Source organism: Phyllobates terribilis, unplaced genomic scaffold, assembly GCF_046119375.1.
Source record: "Phyllobates terribilis strain yellow unplaced genomic scaffold, ASM4611937v1 Scaffold_9__5_contigs__length_417890890, whole genome shotgun sequence".
Taxonomy (NCBI): domain Eukaryota; kingdom Metazoa; phylum Chordata; class Amphibia; order Anura; family Dendrobatidae; genus Phyllobates; species Phyllobates terribilis.
Window position 1 is genome coordinate 406,247,289 of NW_027362769.1, and position 16,836 is coordinate 406,264,124.

The 16,836-nt window shown below is 47.7% G+C and overlaps 1 protein-coding gene across 7 annotated transcripts in view; it reads right to left on the reverse strand.

Annotated features, from left to right (window-relative positions):
* Positions 1-3,621: 3,621 nt before the first annotated feature.
* The window catches only part of LOC141161267 (uncharacterized), a 38,729-nt gene continuing 25,514 nt past the window's right edge, over positions 3,622-16,836 (reverse strand). For 2 of the 7 annotated variants that reach the window (XM_073646059.1, XM_073646052.1), the window contains exon 9: positions 3,625-3,873. In XM_073646059.1, coding sequence (XP_073502160.1) covers positions 3,787-3,873 — 87 coding nt within the window. In that variant the 3' untranslated portion in view covers positions 3,625-3,786. Of the gene's footprint in view, positions 3,874-9,613; positions 10,237-11,014; positions 11,051-16,836 lie in introns of those variants that run through there. The other 5 variants (XM_073646053.1, XM_073646054.1, XM_073646058.1 and 2 more) reach the window with 5 other exon arrangements.

Sequence of the window (16,836 nt, forward strand, 5' to 3'; positions counted from 1 at the left end):
CCATGCCCCATTCCTCTCACACAGACCGCTCCCCATGCCCCATCCCTCCCACACAGACTGCTCCCCATGCCCCATCCCTCTCACACAGACCGCTCCCCATGCCCCATCCCTCTCACACAGACTGCTCCCCGTGCCCCATCCCTCTCATACAGACTGCTCCCCGTGCCCCATCCCTTTCTCACAGACTGCTCCCTGTGCCCCATCCCTCTCACACAGATCGCTCCCAGTGACCCATCCCTCTCACATAGACCGCTCCCCGTGCCCAATCCCTCTCACACAGACCGCTCCCCGTGCCCCATCCCTTTCCCACAGACCTCTCCTCGTGCCCCATCCCTCTCACACAGATAACTCCCCATGTCCCATCCCTCTCCCACAGACCACTCCACGTGCCCCAGCACTCTCCCACAGACTGCTCCCCATGCCCCATCCTTCTCACACAGACCGCTCCCCATGTCCCATCCCTCTCACAGACTGCTCCCCATGCCCCATTCCTCTCACACAGACTGCTTCCCATGCTCCGTTCCTCTCACACAGACCGCTCCCCATGCCCCAGCCCTCTCATACAGACCACTCCCCATGCCCCATCCCTCTCACACATACTGCTCCCCATGCCCCAGCCCTCTCCCACAGACCACTCCCCATGCCCCATCCCTCTCACACAGACCGCTCTCCATGCCCCATCCCTCTCACACAGACCACTCCCCATGCCCCAGCCCTTCCTGCAGACCGCTCTCAATGCCCCATCCCTCTTGCACAGACCGCTCCCCATGTGTGACATGCAGAAGTAGTGCTGTTGCAGAGTGTGTCAGTCACAAGTAGTGCTGTTGCTTTAAAAGCATTCAGCAACTATTAAAAGTAACACAAGCACATGAGACAGGAAATGTTGTGCTCCAGAAGCATCCAGCAATTAGAGGGGTTAACACAGTCACAGGAGAAGTGGAGTGTTTTAGCAGGACCCCAGGGGGATTGTGGGAAAGTTGTTTACTGTCTGGCTGGAGTCGAAGAGAAAGGTGGTGTGTGTGTTCTGTATCTCACAGAAGCTCCCCTGCAAGTGAAAAGGATTCAAGTCAGGAGTGAAGCTAAGCACAGGTCAGGTATATTTCCTGAACTAGCAGTGCAGAGTATTGTCAGGCAGAAAGATAAGGACTGGAAGAAATGGTGTCACAGGGATCATCTTCCTCAACAAACCCTCTCCCCTCCTCCATTTCACTGTGCTGTAAAGAATGCTGTGTTCATTAATGTGCCTTTGCATTAGAACTGTGCTGTCCTGTACTACTGGGAAGACTGTGAACGGCTGTGCTGCTAAGGAAACTGTACTGTTTGTCACTGGAGCCTGTTGCTCATAAGACTTAACTTGCACTGGCTGTGCGGCTTCTTATTAAATGCTACTGTTCTACCGTTTATGAGGACTCTTGTCAAGTGTGTCTGGTCAGCAAGTGAAACAACCTACGTGTCTGAGCCTGAGGGTCAATACCCCTGTGTGCCGGAGAGAAGCTGCAGCACATGGTCTATGGTCGCCCTGAGTAACGGTTCCCCCAGGATTCCAAAGAATTCATGTAACCGGTCTCACACAGACTGCTCCCCATGCCCCGTTCCTCTCACATAGACTGCTCGTGATTCCTCTGCACATACACTGGTCATTATGCCCCCTCCATCTCTTACAGACAGATCCCCATGTTCCCCCCATCACAGACTGCTTCTCATAAACCCTTCTCTATCAGACTGCTCCCCATAAACTGCTTCTGCCCAAACCGATCCACATGCCCCATCCCTCTCTTACAGACTGCTTGTGATTCTTCTGCACATACACTGATCACTATACACCATCCCTCTCTCACAGGCTGCTCCCTATGCCCCCACTTTTATAGACTTCTCCCAAAGACACAGCTCAAATCGACTGCTCCGAATTACCCCTTTATTACATAGATTGTTCTGGAGTCCTCTAGGAATAATTTTTAGGCTGTATGTTTACCCTGCCCATAACAATAACAATACCATCCAAAATCTGAATTTTTATGTTATTTTCCTAAATGACAAATAAACATTAGAAGTTCATGTTAAAAGGAAGAGGCAAATTCATGAATAAAGTCCTTGCACACAGCACATTTGGGTATTCTAAGCTCAAAATATAAGTATTTCTGGGGAGCTCTAATATTATAAGTTATGTGATCTCATGTCCCTGAACTTTCATATCCAATATTAGACAGGAGCTGTCTAGTCATCCTCAGTAACTGTGATTGGAGTCTGTGTCTTCCCTTGGGAAGAGCTTGCATTGTAGTAGTAAGAAGTTGGTTGCTATCTAGAAAAGTTAATCTTCAGAACTTCTTTAAATCAGTAAGAAAAACAAACAGACAATTTTGAGAAAAAATCATTAGCTTCGAGGAGGTGGACACTAATTCATTATGATGTGGGTCGTATGAATTCTAGTGAAGCCCCTGCATGGAGCCTTTTTTTTCCTATTTCATGGAATTTTCTATTGTGTTCAGAGATTTGTTCTGCCTCCTCCAGAACTAGGCAGATCAAGTGTAAGAAGAAAACCATGACACTGATTTATAAAACAGCATTTTGTACACAAATCATAATGAAGGGAGCACTGGAGTAAGATGCGTCAAATTCATCCAGAGACAGGCACCTTTTTTTAATGAACATGCATGCTGCCTTATTCAACCGCCATTGTACCAGCACTAGGGGTCGGAGTACATTTATTTCATAATTTACACCACAGTAAGATGTAAATGACAAAGATGTGGTCGGACTGCTTGGTGAGACACCATCCTGCTCAAGTTTCACCTACTTTTCTAAAAGTTGGTAGAGCAGCCAGGACTGGTGCAAATTTGACCAAAGAAACAGCAAAAAGTAAATCTGTAACATATTTTGTGCTACTTCGAGTTGCAGAACTTCAAGGTCTACCTGAATTCTGGTCAAAACTGCTCGAGAAATCGAGGTTTATAAAGCAGTAAAAGGAACAAGAGGAAGAAGCAGGAAATCTAGCAACGCAGATGATCAAGAAAGTAACGAAAAAGAAGATAAGGAAGTCGGGTAATGAAGATGACACAGGAGGTAAGAAAGAAGATGATTGAGAAGGTAATGAAGAAGAAGATAAGGAAGTCGGGTAATGAAGATGACACAGGAGGTAAGAAAGAAGATGATTGAGAAGGTAATGAAGAAGAAGATAAGGAAGTCTGGTAATGAAGATGACAGAGGAGGTAACAAAGAAGATGATCGAGAAGGTAATAAAGAAGATGATGAAGCAAGAAGTCTGGTAATGATGATTATCGAGAAGTCAAGTAAGAATAAGATAACGAAGTCTGGTAACAAGATAACAGAGGAGGTAACAAAAATGATAAGGAAACGAAGATGATCAAAGAGGTAACAATAACAGACAAAGATGATTGAGGAGGTAAAGAAGAAGATAAGTACGTCTGAAACGCAGATGATCGAGGAGGTAACAAAGAAGATGATGAAGCAGGAAAGTCTGGAAATAAAGAAGACGATGAATATGGGAATTTTTCTAAATGATTTTGAAACAGAAGAAACAATGTTCTAAACAATTTATCCCATAATTTATTATTTGAGAAAACGTGTCAAATTATTAATCAATGCCATTACATTATTGTTGCTTTTTTGTCACATTTCTATAATCACTATATTTTTCAGGTTAATGGGTTGATAAAATATTGACCATTATGGGTATTCGATGACCCCGTATTTAGTTTCAGTCAAAGATGAATTATGACCCGTTTACCATCTGGAATATTTAGGCCTCGGGTGTAGATAAATGCTGACTCAGTTCTCTGGCGAGGAGGAGATGTTGCTGCTCTCTTCTACCTGGGTGGACGTCACTTTGAAGTAGAGGATCTTCATCCAGGCTTTCTTCAGTTTGGTATTAGAAAAAATTAGAAGAGTTGATTGAACAGGAGCATATAAAAATGTCAACATCAGAAACACCCAAAACCCGGTGGTGTATGAAACAAATAGGTTAAAGTAAAAGAGGAACAATGTGACGTAAAAAAACCCATAAAAGATTAGAAGTCGCATCATGTTACGGATTGTATTTTCATAAGCATTCACATTGACAGAAGATTTAGTTTGGTTTTTCTCCATCTTTTTGCTGTGTTTATTCAGGGACCAAACCGTGGCTGCTGTGGTCACCACACTTATGAGAAACGGAAAGCAGCTGCTCACAAACGAGATGTACAAATTGTTGGGAAATACCCCATTTGACTTTGCCTTCATCTTGGCCAACTGGACCAGGGAGATGTTCTTGGGAGAGTGATTGTTTTCAATAAACTCTATTATGTTCAGTGAGGCAGTGACAAGAGATAGAAGCTCGGCAATAAGGATCATCCATGGAATAGCAATGTTGACCTTCATCTTTATCCGGGAGAGGAAGCCAGACCGAAAAGTTTGGATCTTCATGAAGTAGAAGAAGCACAAGCAGGCAGTGAGCCAGGAAGAGGAGGTGATCATGAATGAGGCAAAGACATAGACGGCTCGAGTAATAAGGGTTTTCAGAAAAATTAAGGGATTAAAATAGAGCAATAAAATATTCACATATGAGACAAAGGCGTAGAGGACATTGGAGATGCTCAAAGCCAAGATGATAATATTAGTGACACTCCTGTCCAGACCACGAACATAATAATAGGAAAGAAACAAGACAATGAACACATTGGTGGATACTCCATAAATGGTCTCCAGACTAAGGATAGCAATGTACACAGGGATTATTGGGTCTTGGTAGACCATGGCTGCCCTAATATAGAGGATCACCTATAACGAAGAAGGTGAAGACATCTGCAGTTCTACATGGAGTAGATGCTGGTCAATGAAGAACTTAGGAGCCAATTTGTGTCCTGGCTTTTTATTTGCTCATCGTTGCTCTTGCGATTGGTCAAGCCTTTCCCTAGTTTACACGGATTGGTCAGATAGATTTATGCCCAATCGTCATCAATCCGAGACAGAAGGCAAAATGTTCTTCAGAAATGACTTCTGAGACCTGAATATATGACAAAGTCTGAGAGTCCAGAATTCATAGCACCATGCAAAACCCAAGCACATAGATTGTGTAGAGCCAGAGAAACTGCGTTGTGTCAACAGCTTCGCGGTCTACGTGTATTTGCATCTATGAACTCGCCCAATACATCATTCAAATCAAGGCCATATCCAATAAGCCTGATCAACAACCAAGTCCAGGACCAACAGTAACAGAAAGCTGCACCAGAAGGTAGATGCAAAGGCACTGACTGATCCAGAAAGACTCGATCCAAAGATCTGGGCAGGAATGAAGGGAGCAAGGGATTTGCTCATTTGTTTTTGTGGTCAGGATGCTTCAAACATATTAGTCCGTCTGGCAGAATTTGCACCTGATTTCCATGCAGCTAGTCACCTTCCGTGTAACTGATATAAGACGATTATCTGCTATTTACCCTTTGGGAGAAACATATGAGCCCCCCTGACATAGAGAGACAGGGGCTCAGACTGCACAACTCCCAATCCTTGCCCCTGGGTGCAGCCTGGTGCCCAGAACCAGACACGAAGATGTGACCAGCGCCGTTTCCTTATCAGAATTTATTTCATGCCTTCAGCTGGGATATGACCCAGATGTGAGGACCTCTAAGGAGAAGACAGATTCGATTTTGGATGCCCCAGACTCTGTGCCTGCTGTACGAATATTATTGCATGGCATTGAATAAAAATGTTGCTGACGTCATTTGATTAGAATGAGTCCTGAGCTCCCAACAAGGTAATAAAGGCAAAGACAGAAGCACTTGGCTTATATTGGAGGATGAGCATGAGCCAGACTTTGTTCTGCACCTGGGCACGGCTCTGCTCCTACTGGAGGATATGCTGAGGGCTTCTGCTTCTTCCGAGCAATCTGTAGGTTCAGAACCTGAACCTCCAATGATCCAAACTACTAAACAGTTGGCTACAAGATAAAAGTGATCATCAAGTATCCTTTAAGGCTGAAGTGTAGACTCAACCACTATGGTAACACAAGCTAAATGTATGGGACTATCTATGGGTTGGCCCATTCCACTGTAGCGTTGATCCCTCATGACCACACATGAGGAGGACACAATTACAATTTCCTTCCCGACTTCCAAATCTGACCATTAGAATAAGTCAATGGATCACTGGCCCATCTTCAGTAATCGACTGTCGTCAGTACCACTTTTACTCTACGATGTCTCCATTATTAGCAGCTCGCTGATATTCGGGCCGTATGTCTTCAGACATTTGTTGAAACAAGCAATTTGTGGTCAGGAACGGAGCGCTAGGAAGCAAGGAGACTCTCAGAGAGGAGATGTTATACAGACCTGTGTATTACGCAATGTAACATCCCTGGTGGCGTGCTTGCATAGTGCACCACCTTCCACTATGCAAGACCGCAATCTTACCTGTCAGTCCAGCCTGCAAATCTTGCTCCAGTTCATGCTGTGTGCATGTCTCTTGGCTGACTGTTTAGGGTGGCGGCCCAGTTACTTCCTGATTCTTATAGCTGCTGTGGGTGCACCCCTAATGCATCTCCAGCCTATTGCTGTGAGTCACTGGATATTTAAACCCCCTCCACCCAGTAGGAGGTGCCTGAGCAACACTAACATTCAGTGTGCTCCTTGACTCTGAAAGTTGCCAGGTCCAGCTCTGCTTCTTCTCTGTTTCCACCATCTCTGGGGGCTACATACCCAGACCTGTTATCTGTGACTACTTGTCCGTTACCGCCATCTCTGGGGGCTGTATACCCAGGCCTGTTATCTCTGACTTCTAGTCTGTTTCACCTCTCTGTGGGCTGTATACCCAGGCTCGTTCTTGTATCTCATTGCAGTAGCAGTTCCTGTCTGAACTGTATCCTAGCCTGTTACCTGTTTTTCTCTATGTTCGTACCGTCCCTTTTCCTGCAGTATCTGAACCTGCACCTAACTCCAACTCGTTGTCTCTGTACTTCTGTTTGTGAGTTTTGTGTCCACTCACTACTTCATAGTAAGTACCTTGTGTGTATCTGGTTCTGCTTGTCCCTTTTCCCTTCCTCCTTATCCACCTCCTGTGTTCTAGCCATCTTCCTGCATTTTCCAGTCTGTTCCATGTGAACAGAGCCCTGACCTCTCTGCCTGCACCTTCAGCCCTCTTCTGCTCTGCCTTGTCCACCACACCTGCGGTTTCGCTCCGCTCTGGCTTGCCCACCGCTCCGGCGGTTTCTCTCTGCTCTGACTTACCCACCGCTCCGGTGGTTCTGCTCTGCTCTGCCTTGTCCACCGCACCTGCGGTTTCACTCCGCTCTGTCTTACCCACCGCTCTGGCGGTTTCTCTCTGCTCTGACTTGCCCACCGCTCAGGCGGTTTCTCTCTGCTCTGACTTGCCCACCACTCCGGCGGTTTCTCTCTGCTCGAACTTACCCACCGCTCCGGCGGTTTCTCTCTGCTCTGACTTGCCCACCGCTCCGGCGGTTTCTCTCTGCTCTGCCTTGTCCACCGCTCCGGCGGTTCCGCTCTGCTCTGCCTTGCCCACCGCACCTGCAGTTTTCGCTCCGCTCTGCTTGCTCACCACTCCAACCTGCTAGTACCTCCTGGTCTGCACTCCAGCCGAGCTTGCCAGTGCCCACCTGTCTGCATACCAGCCGTGCTTGCCAGTGCCCACCTGTCTGCATACCAGCCGTGCTTGCCACTGCCCACCAGTCTGCATACCAGCCGTACTTGCCAGTACCCACCTGTCTGCATACCAGTGTAACCTGCCTGTTCCTGCATTCCCCTGTGTGGGTCAACAACTGTGACCGGGGTCTGACCTGGAGTCGCACCTGGTTCCTCTGCTCAGTTCCTCCTTGGTCCACGGAGTCAACTAAGCCGCCGTGCGACCTTGGTCGGATCGGGTTGATACTTAGTTACGCTCCTCCAGGCACTCCTCGGTTCATGGTATAGTGGGATCACTTATCATGCTCACGCCAGTCAGTCCGGGCGTGAGCGTAACACACAATCACTACGCGTTTTGACAGCGGCCTACTGTCTTCCTCAGGTGGGGTTTATGGACAAGTGAGGGAAGTGGCCATTTATAGGGACATTGACCAATTGGGAGAATAGCCATTTAGTGATGTCATTTAACCCTTGGCATTCCCAATTACTGCAGGAAACGCTACAAACTAACAGTAACTATACAGACTAATAAAATAAAACATATACAATCATTAAATTATCCTAGATGTGTTAAAACAGGGACAAATAAAATAAAATACAAATTCAGGAGACACACCTCTAAAAACATAAAAGATATAACAAGCACAATGATAAGAAATATGCTAAAAATGTTAAAATAAAATGAAGCCAACCTCACAAATAAACAGCAAAAACAAATCGGAGGATATCCATAAAATCATGTTTTACCTTACAGACGACCAATAGTGCATTAAACCAATATTGAATATATATTAAAATATATATATATATAAAAAAAAATCTCTTTAGAAAAACACTAAAATTTGATGACTCATAAGGGACCATTGGGATTCCGTATCAACTCTATGTATGTTATTTCGCTACGTTTTCGATGGTCAAATTGAGACCCTCAAGATCAAAGTACCGAGCTTAGAAATCCAAAAGCTCTCTCTCTTTATTAATGTACTGTAGCGATTCGGGATTTTTGCAGGTACTTGATCAATAACAATCAATTTCAGTTTTGAGGGATCTTTTTTGATGGACCAAACAATAATGTTTGGATACACTGTGTTGTAAGAATCCATTCCGTATGTTCTGACGGTGTTTGTTTAACCTAGCGTGTACCGTCTGGATGGTGCGGCCCACGGACTGCAGTCCACAAGGACATTGTAAAAAATAAACTACATACATGGACTGCAATTAATGGTAAAACTTTCACCTGTGGTTTTTGATTGGAAAGTTGAAAGTTTCACCTGAGGAAAACAGCAGGCTGCTGTCGAAGCGCGTAGTGATTGTGTAATAAACAGTTCCGTATAACGTCTCCTCTCTGAGAGTCTCCTTGCTACCTAGCGCTCCGTTCCTGACCACAAATTGTTTGCTTCAAAATTTGCCTTTCCCAACCTTGGGATTGTGGCTGGAGCTGCTTGGAGCAGTTAGTGAGCTCTCAAGAGCCTTCCAGGACCTTAAATGACGTTTATCCGGTGATGCGTAGTGATTGTGTAATAAACAGGTCCGTATAACGTCTCCTCTCTGAGAGTCTCCTTGCTACCTAGTGCTCTGTTCCTGACCACAAATTGTTTCTTTCAAAATTTGCCTTTCCCAACCTTGGGATTGTGGCTGGAGCTTCTTGGAGCGGTTAGTGAGCTCTCAAGAGCCTTCCAGGACCTTAAATGACGTTTATCCGGTGATGCGGACGTCAGGTGACCGGGACTCCATAGCACGTGACCTTACCGGGAAGGAGGAGGGGCAGCAGCCCAAAACCCCTCGATATTGTGCTGTTGCCGGTGTTATGCAAGGGTGCACAACCCCATCAGGTGAGCGGATAATCCCCCACCTCACAACACATTTCCCCACTAGACCACCTGGGAACTTCTCAGGGTGCGCCTCTCTGTTTTTTGTACTACATGTATGTCTACAGACAGGCTCTACAATTTGTGAAGAGGATCTGGTAATTAACGGCCAGACATCACTGAGTGACTACAGAATGTTTTATTAATTATTTGTATCAGGAGACAACGGGTGCCGCTACATAAGATCACCCGCCTTCAATCATACACATACAGAATACAGAAGCCTTCACAACTTAGAAAACAGACGTTTCTGACCCCAGAAGACACAAGCTTTACCGCGATACTTCAGATAAACTTGTGATCTTCTCTGATATCGACTCCATAAATGACCCCCGAGAGGATGTGATCAATTATGAGATGAAACCAGAAATAATAAAAAGTCACCAGACGTAAGAGTAATGGCGGCTCTGAGCATGACGGAGACTTGAGGCAAGTCCTCTCCTGAGAAGTTACAATGTGTCAGGCCAATGAGTCGGTCACGGGACCGGAGGTTCCTCTGTTGGTCAGAATCTTCCTTCGAGTGATGAGATGTAACGTCGCACAGTCGGAGGGATGCGTCACATTCTTATGGATTTATATATTTCTCTTTCTCAATTTTGGGATCGTCTTGGAGAAATATCCTTCATCAATATATTCCGGGATTCTTCAGTGCTGACGGCCAGGGCGAGATATAAGAAGAACGTGATGAGAGGAGGCGACAGAACCGGGACAAAGAGATCCGCTCTGGGTCAGACAAGTAACGGCTGAAAGATCAAAGAGAACCAGATTATAGGGTGTCTGAGTCATGTCCAGGATCTGTGTGATGGGATGAGGACACATCGAAGGCACCGAGGGGAGCCTCGGCTATTCCAGGTTCTGCTCTGGCAGGGTGATACATCATGTCTGATGTCATCACATGAATGAGGGGTCACAGTGATATCACAAATCACGGCGCCTCTTATGGCTGCCGCGGTCATGCGACGTCCCTGCAGGGTCTACACTATGGAGCAGCAGAGACTGGAGCCAGGGCGTAAAGGCGAGGAAATTACAGAGATCTTCTCACTTATCGAGGGGACTGAGAGGTTCTAAAAATGCCAAATCTTATACGCCTTCCGCCCTCTGCCATCCCCCGCGCAGCGTTGCACCGGTCACTCCCAGTGACGACTATAGAGAAGATGACTGGACCAGGGCTGAGCGGGAGACGGCTGAGGCCGGTATGTGACATATTTATCACCTATATTTATTACTTTCCGCCGTCTGGAGAAGCCTCGGAGCAGAATATCAAGCATCCGATATGTAGGAGTAAATCCAATGTGGGTCGACACGCTGAATGTGAATATTTGCTAGTCCTTTTCCTCCTGCCACTTTCTCGCTTATTGTGTTACACTGTATCGGATTCTATAGTAAATATGAGATGCTTTATCTTTGTATCTTTATGGCGTCCTGGCACGTTCCTCGCGTCTGACATTTCCAGGCCCAGACGTCGCCCTTTCTGAGGCCGCGTGGTCATTGATCACATTATTTCACTACACTATCCGTTACCTCATCCATCTCGCCTCGTCCTCTTCTTCTGTAAGTCTACAAAGAATAGAGATTTTACACATTTTGTTCAGTCTTGATGAAAAGTTCTCTGGATGTAAAATGGGCCAAGAGGAGAAGAGCAATGTTCTGCAGTCGGGGTCTGACGTCCATATTTGTCTTAGTTTGTCTGACTTTAGAGAGATGAATTATGATGGATTATTATTCGCACTCAGCCCTCCCCTCCCCCATAAGATCCGGCCACTTCAAGAGGTTGGCGGAACTGGGCAGAATCAGGGTAAAAATGACCAAAATTAGCAAATTTTTGGTGCAACCTGAGTGGCAAAACTTCAAGCAGTTTTATGACAGAAAACTGGAAAAAAAGAACAAAGAACTGATCTATGGATCCGAGCCCCAGACATTAGTGGCCTGTAACCTTGTTATTATAGAAAGTATGTGACCCGACACGGTGTAATCCTCCATATGTAACAGTCCGTGCGTGACCCGACACGATGTAATCCCCCATATGTAACGGTCCGGTGTGTGACCCGACACGGTGTAATCCCCCATATGTAACAGTCCGTGCGTGACCCGACACGGTGTAATCCCCCATATGTAACGGTCCGTGTGTGACCCGACACGGTGTAATCCCCCATATGTAACAGTCCGTGTGTCACCCGACACGGTGTAATCCTCCATATGTAACGGTCCGGTGTGTGACCCGACACAGTGTAATCCTCCATATGTAACGGTCCGGTGTGTGACCCGACACGGTGTAATCCTCCATATGTAACAGTCCGTGTGTCACCCGACACAGTGTAATCCTCCATATGTAACGGTCCGGTGTGTGACCCGACACGGTGTAATCCTCCATATGTAACAGTCCGTGTGTCACCCGACACGGTGTAATTCACCATATGTAACGGTCCAGTGTGTGACCCGACACGGTGTAATCCCCCATATGTAATGGTCCGTGCGTGACCCGACACAGTGTAATCCACCATATGTAACGGCCCGGTGTATGACCCGACACAGTGTAATCCCCCATATGTAACGGTCCGGTGTATGACCCGACACGGTGTAATCCACCATATGTAACTGTCCGGTGTATGACCCGACATAGTGTAATCCTCCATATGTAACGGTCCGGTGTGTGACCCGACATAGTGTAATCCTCCATATGTAACGGTCCGGTGTGTGACCCGACATTGTGTAATCCCCCATATGTAATGGTCTATGCGTGACCCGACACAGTGTAATCCACCATATGTAACGGCCCGGTGTGTGACCCAACAATGTGTAATCCACCATATGTAACTGTCCGGTGTATGACCCGACACGGTGTAATCCCCCATATGTAACAGTCCGTGCGTGACCCGACACGGTGTAATCCCCCATATGTAATGATCCAGTGCGTGACCCGACACGGTGTAATCCCCCATATGTAACGGCCCGGTGTGTGACCCGACACGGTGTAATCCTCCATATGTAAATGTCCGGTGTGTGACCCGACACGGTGTAATCCCCCATATGTAACGGTCCGTTGTGTGACCCGACACTGTGTAATCCCCCATATGTAACGGTCCGCGTGTGACCCAACACTGTGTAATCCCCCATACGTAATGGTCCGGTGTGTGACCCGACACGGTGTAATCCCCCATATGTAACGGTCCGCATGTGACCCGACACTGTGTAATCCCCCATACGTAACGGTCCGGTGTGTGATCCGACACGGTGTAATCCCCCATATGTAACGTTCCATTTGGTGACCCAACACTGTGTAATCCCCCATACGTAATGGTCCGGTTTGTGACCCGACACAGTGTAATCCACCATATGTAACGGTCCGGTGTGTGACCCAACAATGTGTAATCCAACATATGTAACTGTCCGGTGTATGACCCGACACGGTGTAATCCCCCATATGTAACGGTCCGGTGTGTGACCAGACACGGTGTAATCCCCCATATGTAACGGTCCGGTGTGTGATCCGACACTGTGTAATCCCCCATATGTAACGGTCCGGTGTGTGACCCGACACGGTGTAATCCTCCATATGTAACGGTCCGTGTGTCACCCGACACGGTGTAATCCCCCATAGGTTACGGTCCGGTGTGTGACCCGACATGGTGTAATCCCCCATATGTAACGGTCTGGTGTGTGATCCGACACGGTGTAATCCCCCATATGTAACGTTCCATTTGGTGACCTGACACGGTGTAATCCCCCATACGTAACGGTCCGTGCGTGACCCATCATGGTGTAATCCCCCATAAGTAACAGTTCGCGTGTGACCCAACACTGTGTAATCCTCCATACGTAATGGTCCGTGTGTGACCCGACACGGTGTAATCCTCCATATATAACGGTCCGTTTGGTGACCCGACACAGTGTAATTCACCATATGTAACGGTCCGTGAGTGACCCAACAAGGTGTAATCCCCCATATGTAACGATCCGGTGTGTGATCTGACACGGTGTAATCCCCCATATGTAACGGTCCGGTGTGTGACCCGACACGGTGTAATCCCCCATATTTAACGGTCCGTTTGGTGACCTGACACAGTGTAATCCCCCATATGTAACGGTCCGTTTAGTGACCTGACACTGTGTAATCCCCCATATGTAATGGTCCGTGCGTGACCCGACATGGTGTAATCCCCCATATGTAACGGTCCGTGCGTGACCCGACACGGTGTAATTCACCATATGTAACGGTCCATGTGTGACCCGACACTGTGTAATCCTCCATATGTAACGGTCCGTTTAGTGACCTGACACGTTGTAATCCCCCATATGTAACGGTCCATGTGTGACCCGACATGGTGTAATCCCCCATATGTAACGGTCCATTTAGTGACCCAACACGGTGTAATCACCCATATGTAACGGTTCGTTTGGTGATCTGACACAGTGTAGTCCCCCATATGTAACGATCCGGTGTGTGACCCGACATGGTGTAATCCCCCATATGTAACGATCCGGTGTGTGACCTGACACGGTGTAATCCCCCATATGTAACGGTCCGGTGTATGTCCCGACACGGTGTAATCCCCCATATGTAACGATCCGGTGTGTGACCTGACACGGTGTAATCCCCCATATGTAATGGTCCGTGCGTGACCCAACATGGTGTAATCCCCCATATGTAACGATCCGGAGTGTGACCTGACACGGTGTAATCCCCCATATGTAACGGTCCGGTGTGTGACCAGACACGGTGTAATCCCCCATATTTAACGGTCCGTTTGGTGACCTGACACAGTGTAATTCCCCATATGTAACAGTCCGTGCGTGACCCGACACGGTGTAATCCCCCATATGTAACGGTCCGTGTGTGACCCGACACGGTGTAATCCCCCATATGTAACGGTACGTGTGTGACCTGACACGGTGTAATCCCTCATATGTAACGGTCCGTGTGTGACCCGACACGGTGTAATCCCCCATATGTAACGGTCCGTGTGTGACCTGACACGGTGTAATCCCCCATATGTAACAGTCCGTGCGTGACCCGACACGGTGTAATCCCCCATATGTAACGGTCCGTGTGTGACCTGACACGGTGTAATCCCCCATATGTAACGGTCCGTTTGGTGACCCGACACAGTGTAATCCTCCATATGTAACGGTCCGTTTGGTGACCCGACACAGTGTAATCACCCATATGTAACGGTCCGGTGTGTGACCCGACATGGTGTAATCCCCCATATGTAACGATCCGGTGTGTGACCTGACACGGTGTAATCCCCCATATGTAACGGTCCGGTGTATGTCCCGACACGGTGTAATCCCCCATATGTAACGATCCGGTGTGTGACCTGACACGGTGTAATCCCCCATATGTAATGGTCCGTGCGTGACCCAACATGGTGTAATCCCCCATATGTAACGATCCGGAGTGTGACCTGACACGGTGTAATCCCCCATATGTAACGGTCCGGTGTGTGACCCGACACGGTGTAATCCCCCATATGTAACGGTCCGTGTGTGACCCGACACTGTGTAATCCCCCATATGTAACGGTCCATGTGTGACCCGACACGGTGTAATCCCCCATATGTAACGGTCCGTGTGTGACCCGACACAGTGTAATCCACCATATGTAACGGTCCGTGTGTGACCCGACACGGTGTAATCCTCCATACGTAACTGTCCGTGCGTGACCCGACACGGTGTAATCCCCCATATGTAACGGTCCGTTTAGTGACCTGACACGGTGTAATCCCCCATATGTAATAGTCCGGTGTGTGACCCGACACGGTGTAATCCTCCATATGTAGCGGTCCGTGCATGACCTGACACGGTGTAATCCCCCATATGTAATGATCCAGTGTGTGACCCGACGCGGTGTAATCCCCCATATGTAACGGTCCGTGTGTGACCCGACACGGTGTAATCCCCCATATGTAACGGTCCGTGCATGACCTGACACGGTGTAATCCCCCATATGTAATGATCCAGTGTGTGACCCGACGCGGTGTAATCCCCCATATGTAACGGTCCGTGTGTGACCCGACACGGTGTAATCCCCCATATGTAACGGTCCGTTTGGTGATCCGACACAGTGTAATCCCTCATATGTAACGGTCCGTGTGTGACCCGACACTGTGTAATCCCCCATATGTAACGGTCCGTGTGTGACCCGACACTGTGTAATCCTCCATATGTAATGGTCCATGTGTGACCCAACACGGTGTAATCCTCCATATGTAACGGTCCGTGTGTGACCCGACACTGTGTAATACCCCATATGTAATGGTCCATGTGTGACCCGACACGGTGTAATCCTCCATATGTAACGGTCCGTTTAGTGACCTGACACGGTGTAATCCACCATATGTAACGGTCCGGTGTGTGACCCGACACAGTGTAATCCACCATATGTAACGGTCCATGTGTGATCCGACACAGTGTAATCCCCCATATGTAAAGATCCGGTCTGTGACCTGACACAGTGTAATCCCCCATATGTAACGGTCCGTTTAGTGACCTGACACGGTGTAATCCCCCATATGTAACGGTCCATGTGTGTGACCTGACACAGTGTAATCCCCCATATGTAACGGTTCGTTTAGTGACCCGACACGGTGTAATCCTCCATATGTAACGGTCCGTGTGTGACCCGACACTGTGTAATCCCCCATATGTAATGGTCCGGTGTGTGACCCGACACGGTGTAATCCCCCATATGTAGCGGTTCGTTTGGTGACCCGACACAGTGTAATCCACCATATGTAACGGTCCATGTGTGATCCGACACAGTGTAATCCCCCATATGTAAAGATCCGGTGTGTGACCTGACACAGTGTAATCCCCCATATGTAACGGTCCGTTTAGTGACCTGACACGGTGTAATCCCCCATATGTAACGGTCCATGTGTGACCCGACACTGTGTAATCCCCCATATGTAACGATCCGGTGTGTGACCCGACACTGTGTAATACCCCATATGTAACGATCCGGTGTGTGACCCGACACAGTATAATTCCCCATATGTAACGGTCCGTTTATTGACCTGACACGGTGTAATCGCCCATATGTAATGGTCCGGTGTGTGACCCGACATTGTGTAATCCTCCATATGTAACGGTCCGTTTGGTGACCCGACACGGTGTAATCCTCCATATGTAACGGTCCGTGTGTGACCCGACACTGTGTAATCCTCCATATGTAATGGTCCATGTGTGACCCAACACGGTGTAATCCTCCATATGTAACGGTCCGTTTAGTGACCTGACACGGTGTAATCCCCCATATGTAATGGTCCGGTGTGTGACCCGACACGGTGTAATCCCCCATATGTAGCGGTTCGTTTGGTGATCCGACACGGTGTAATCCTCCA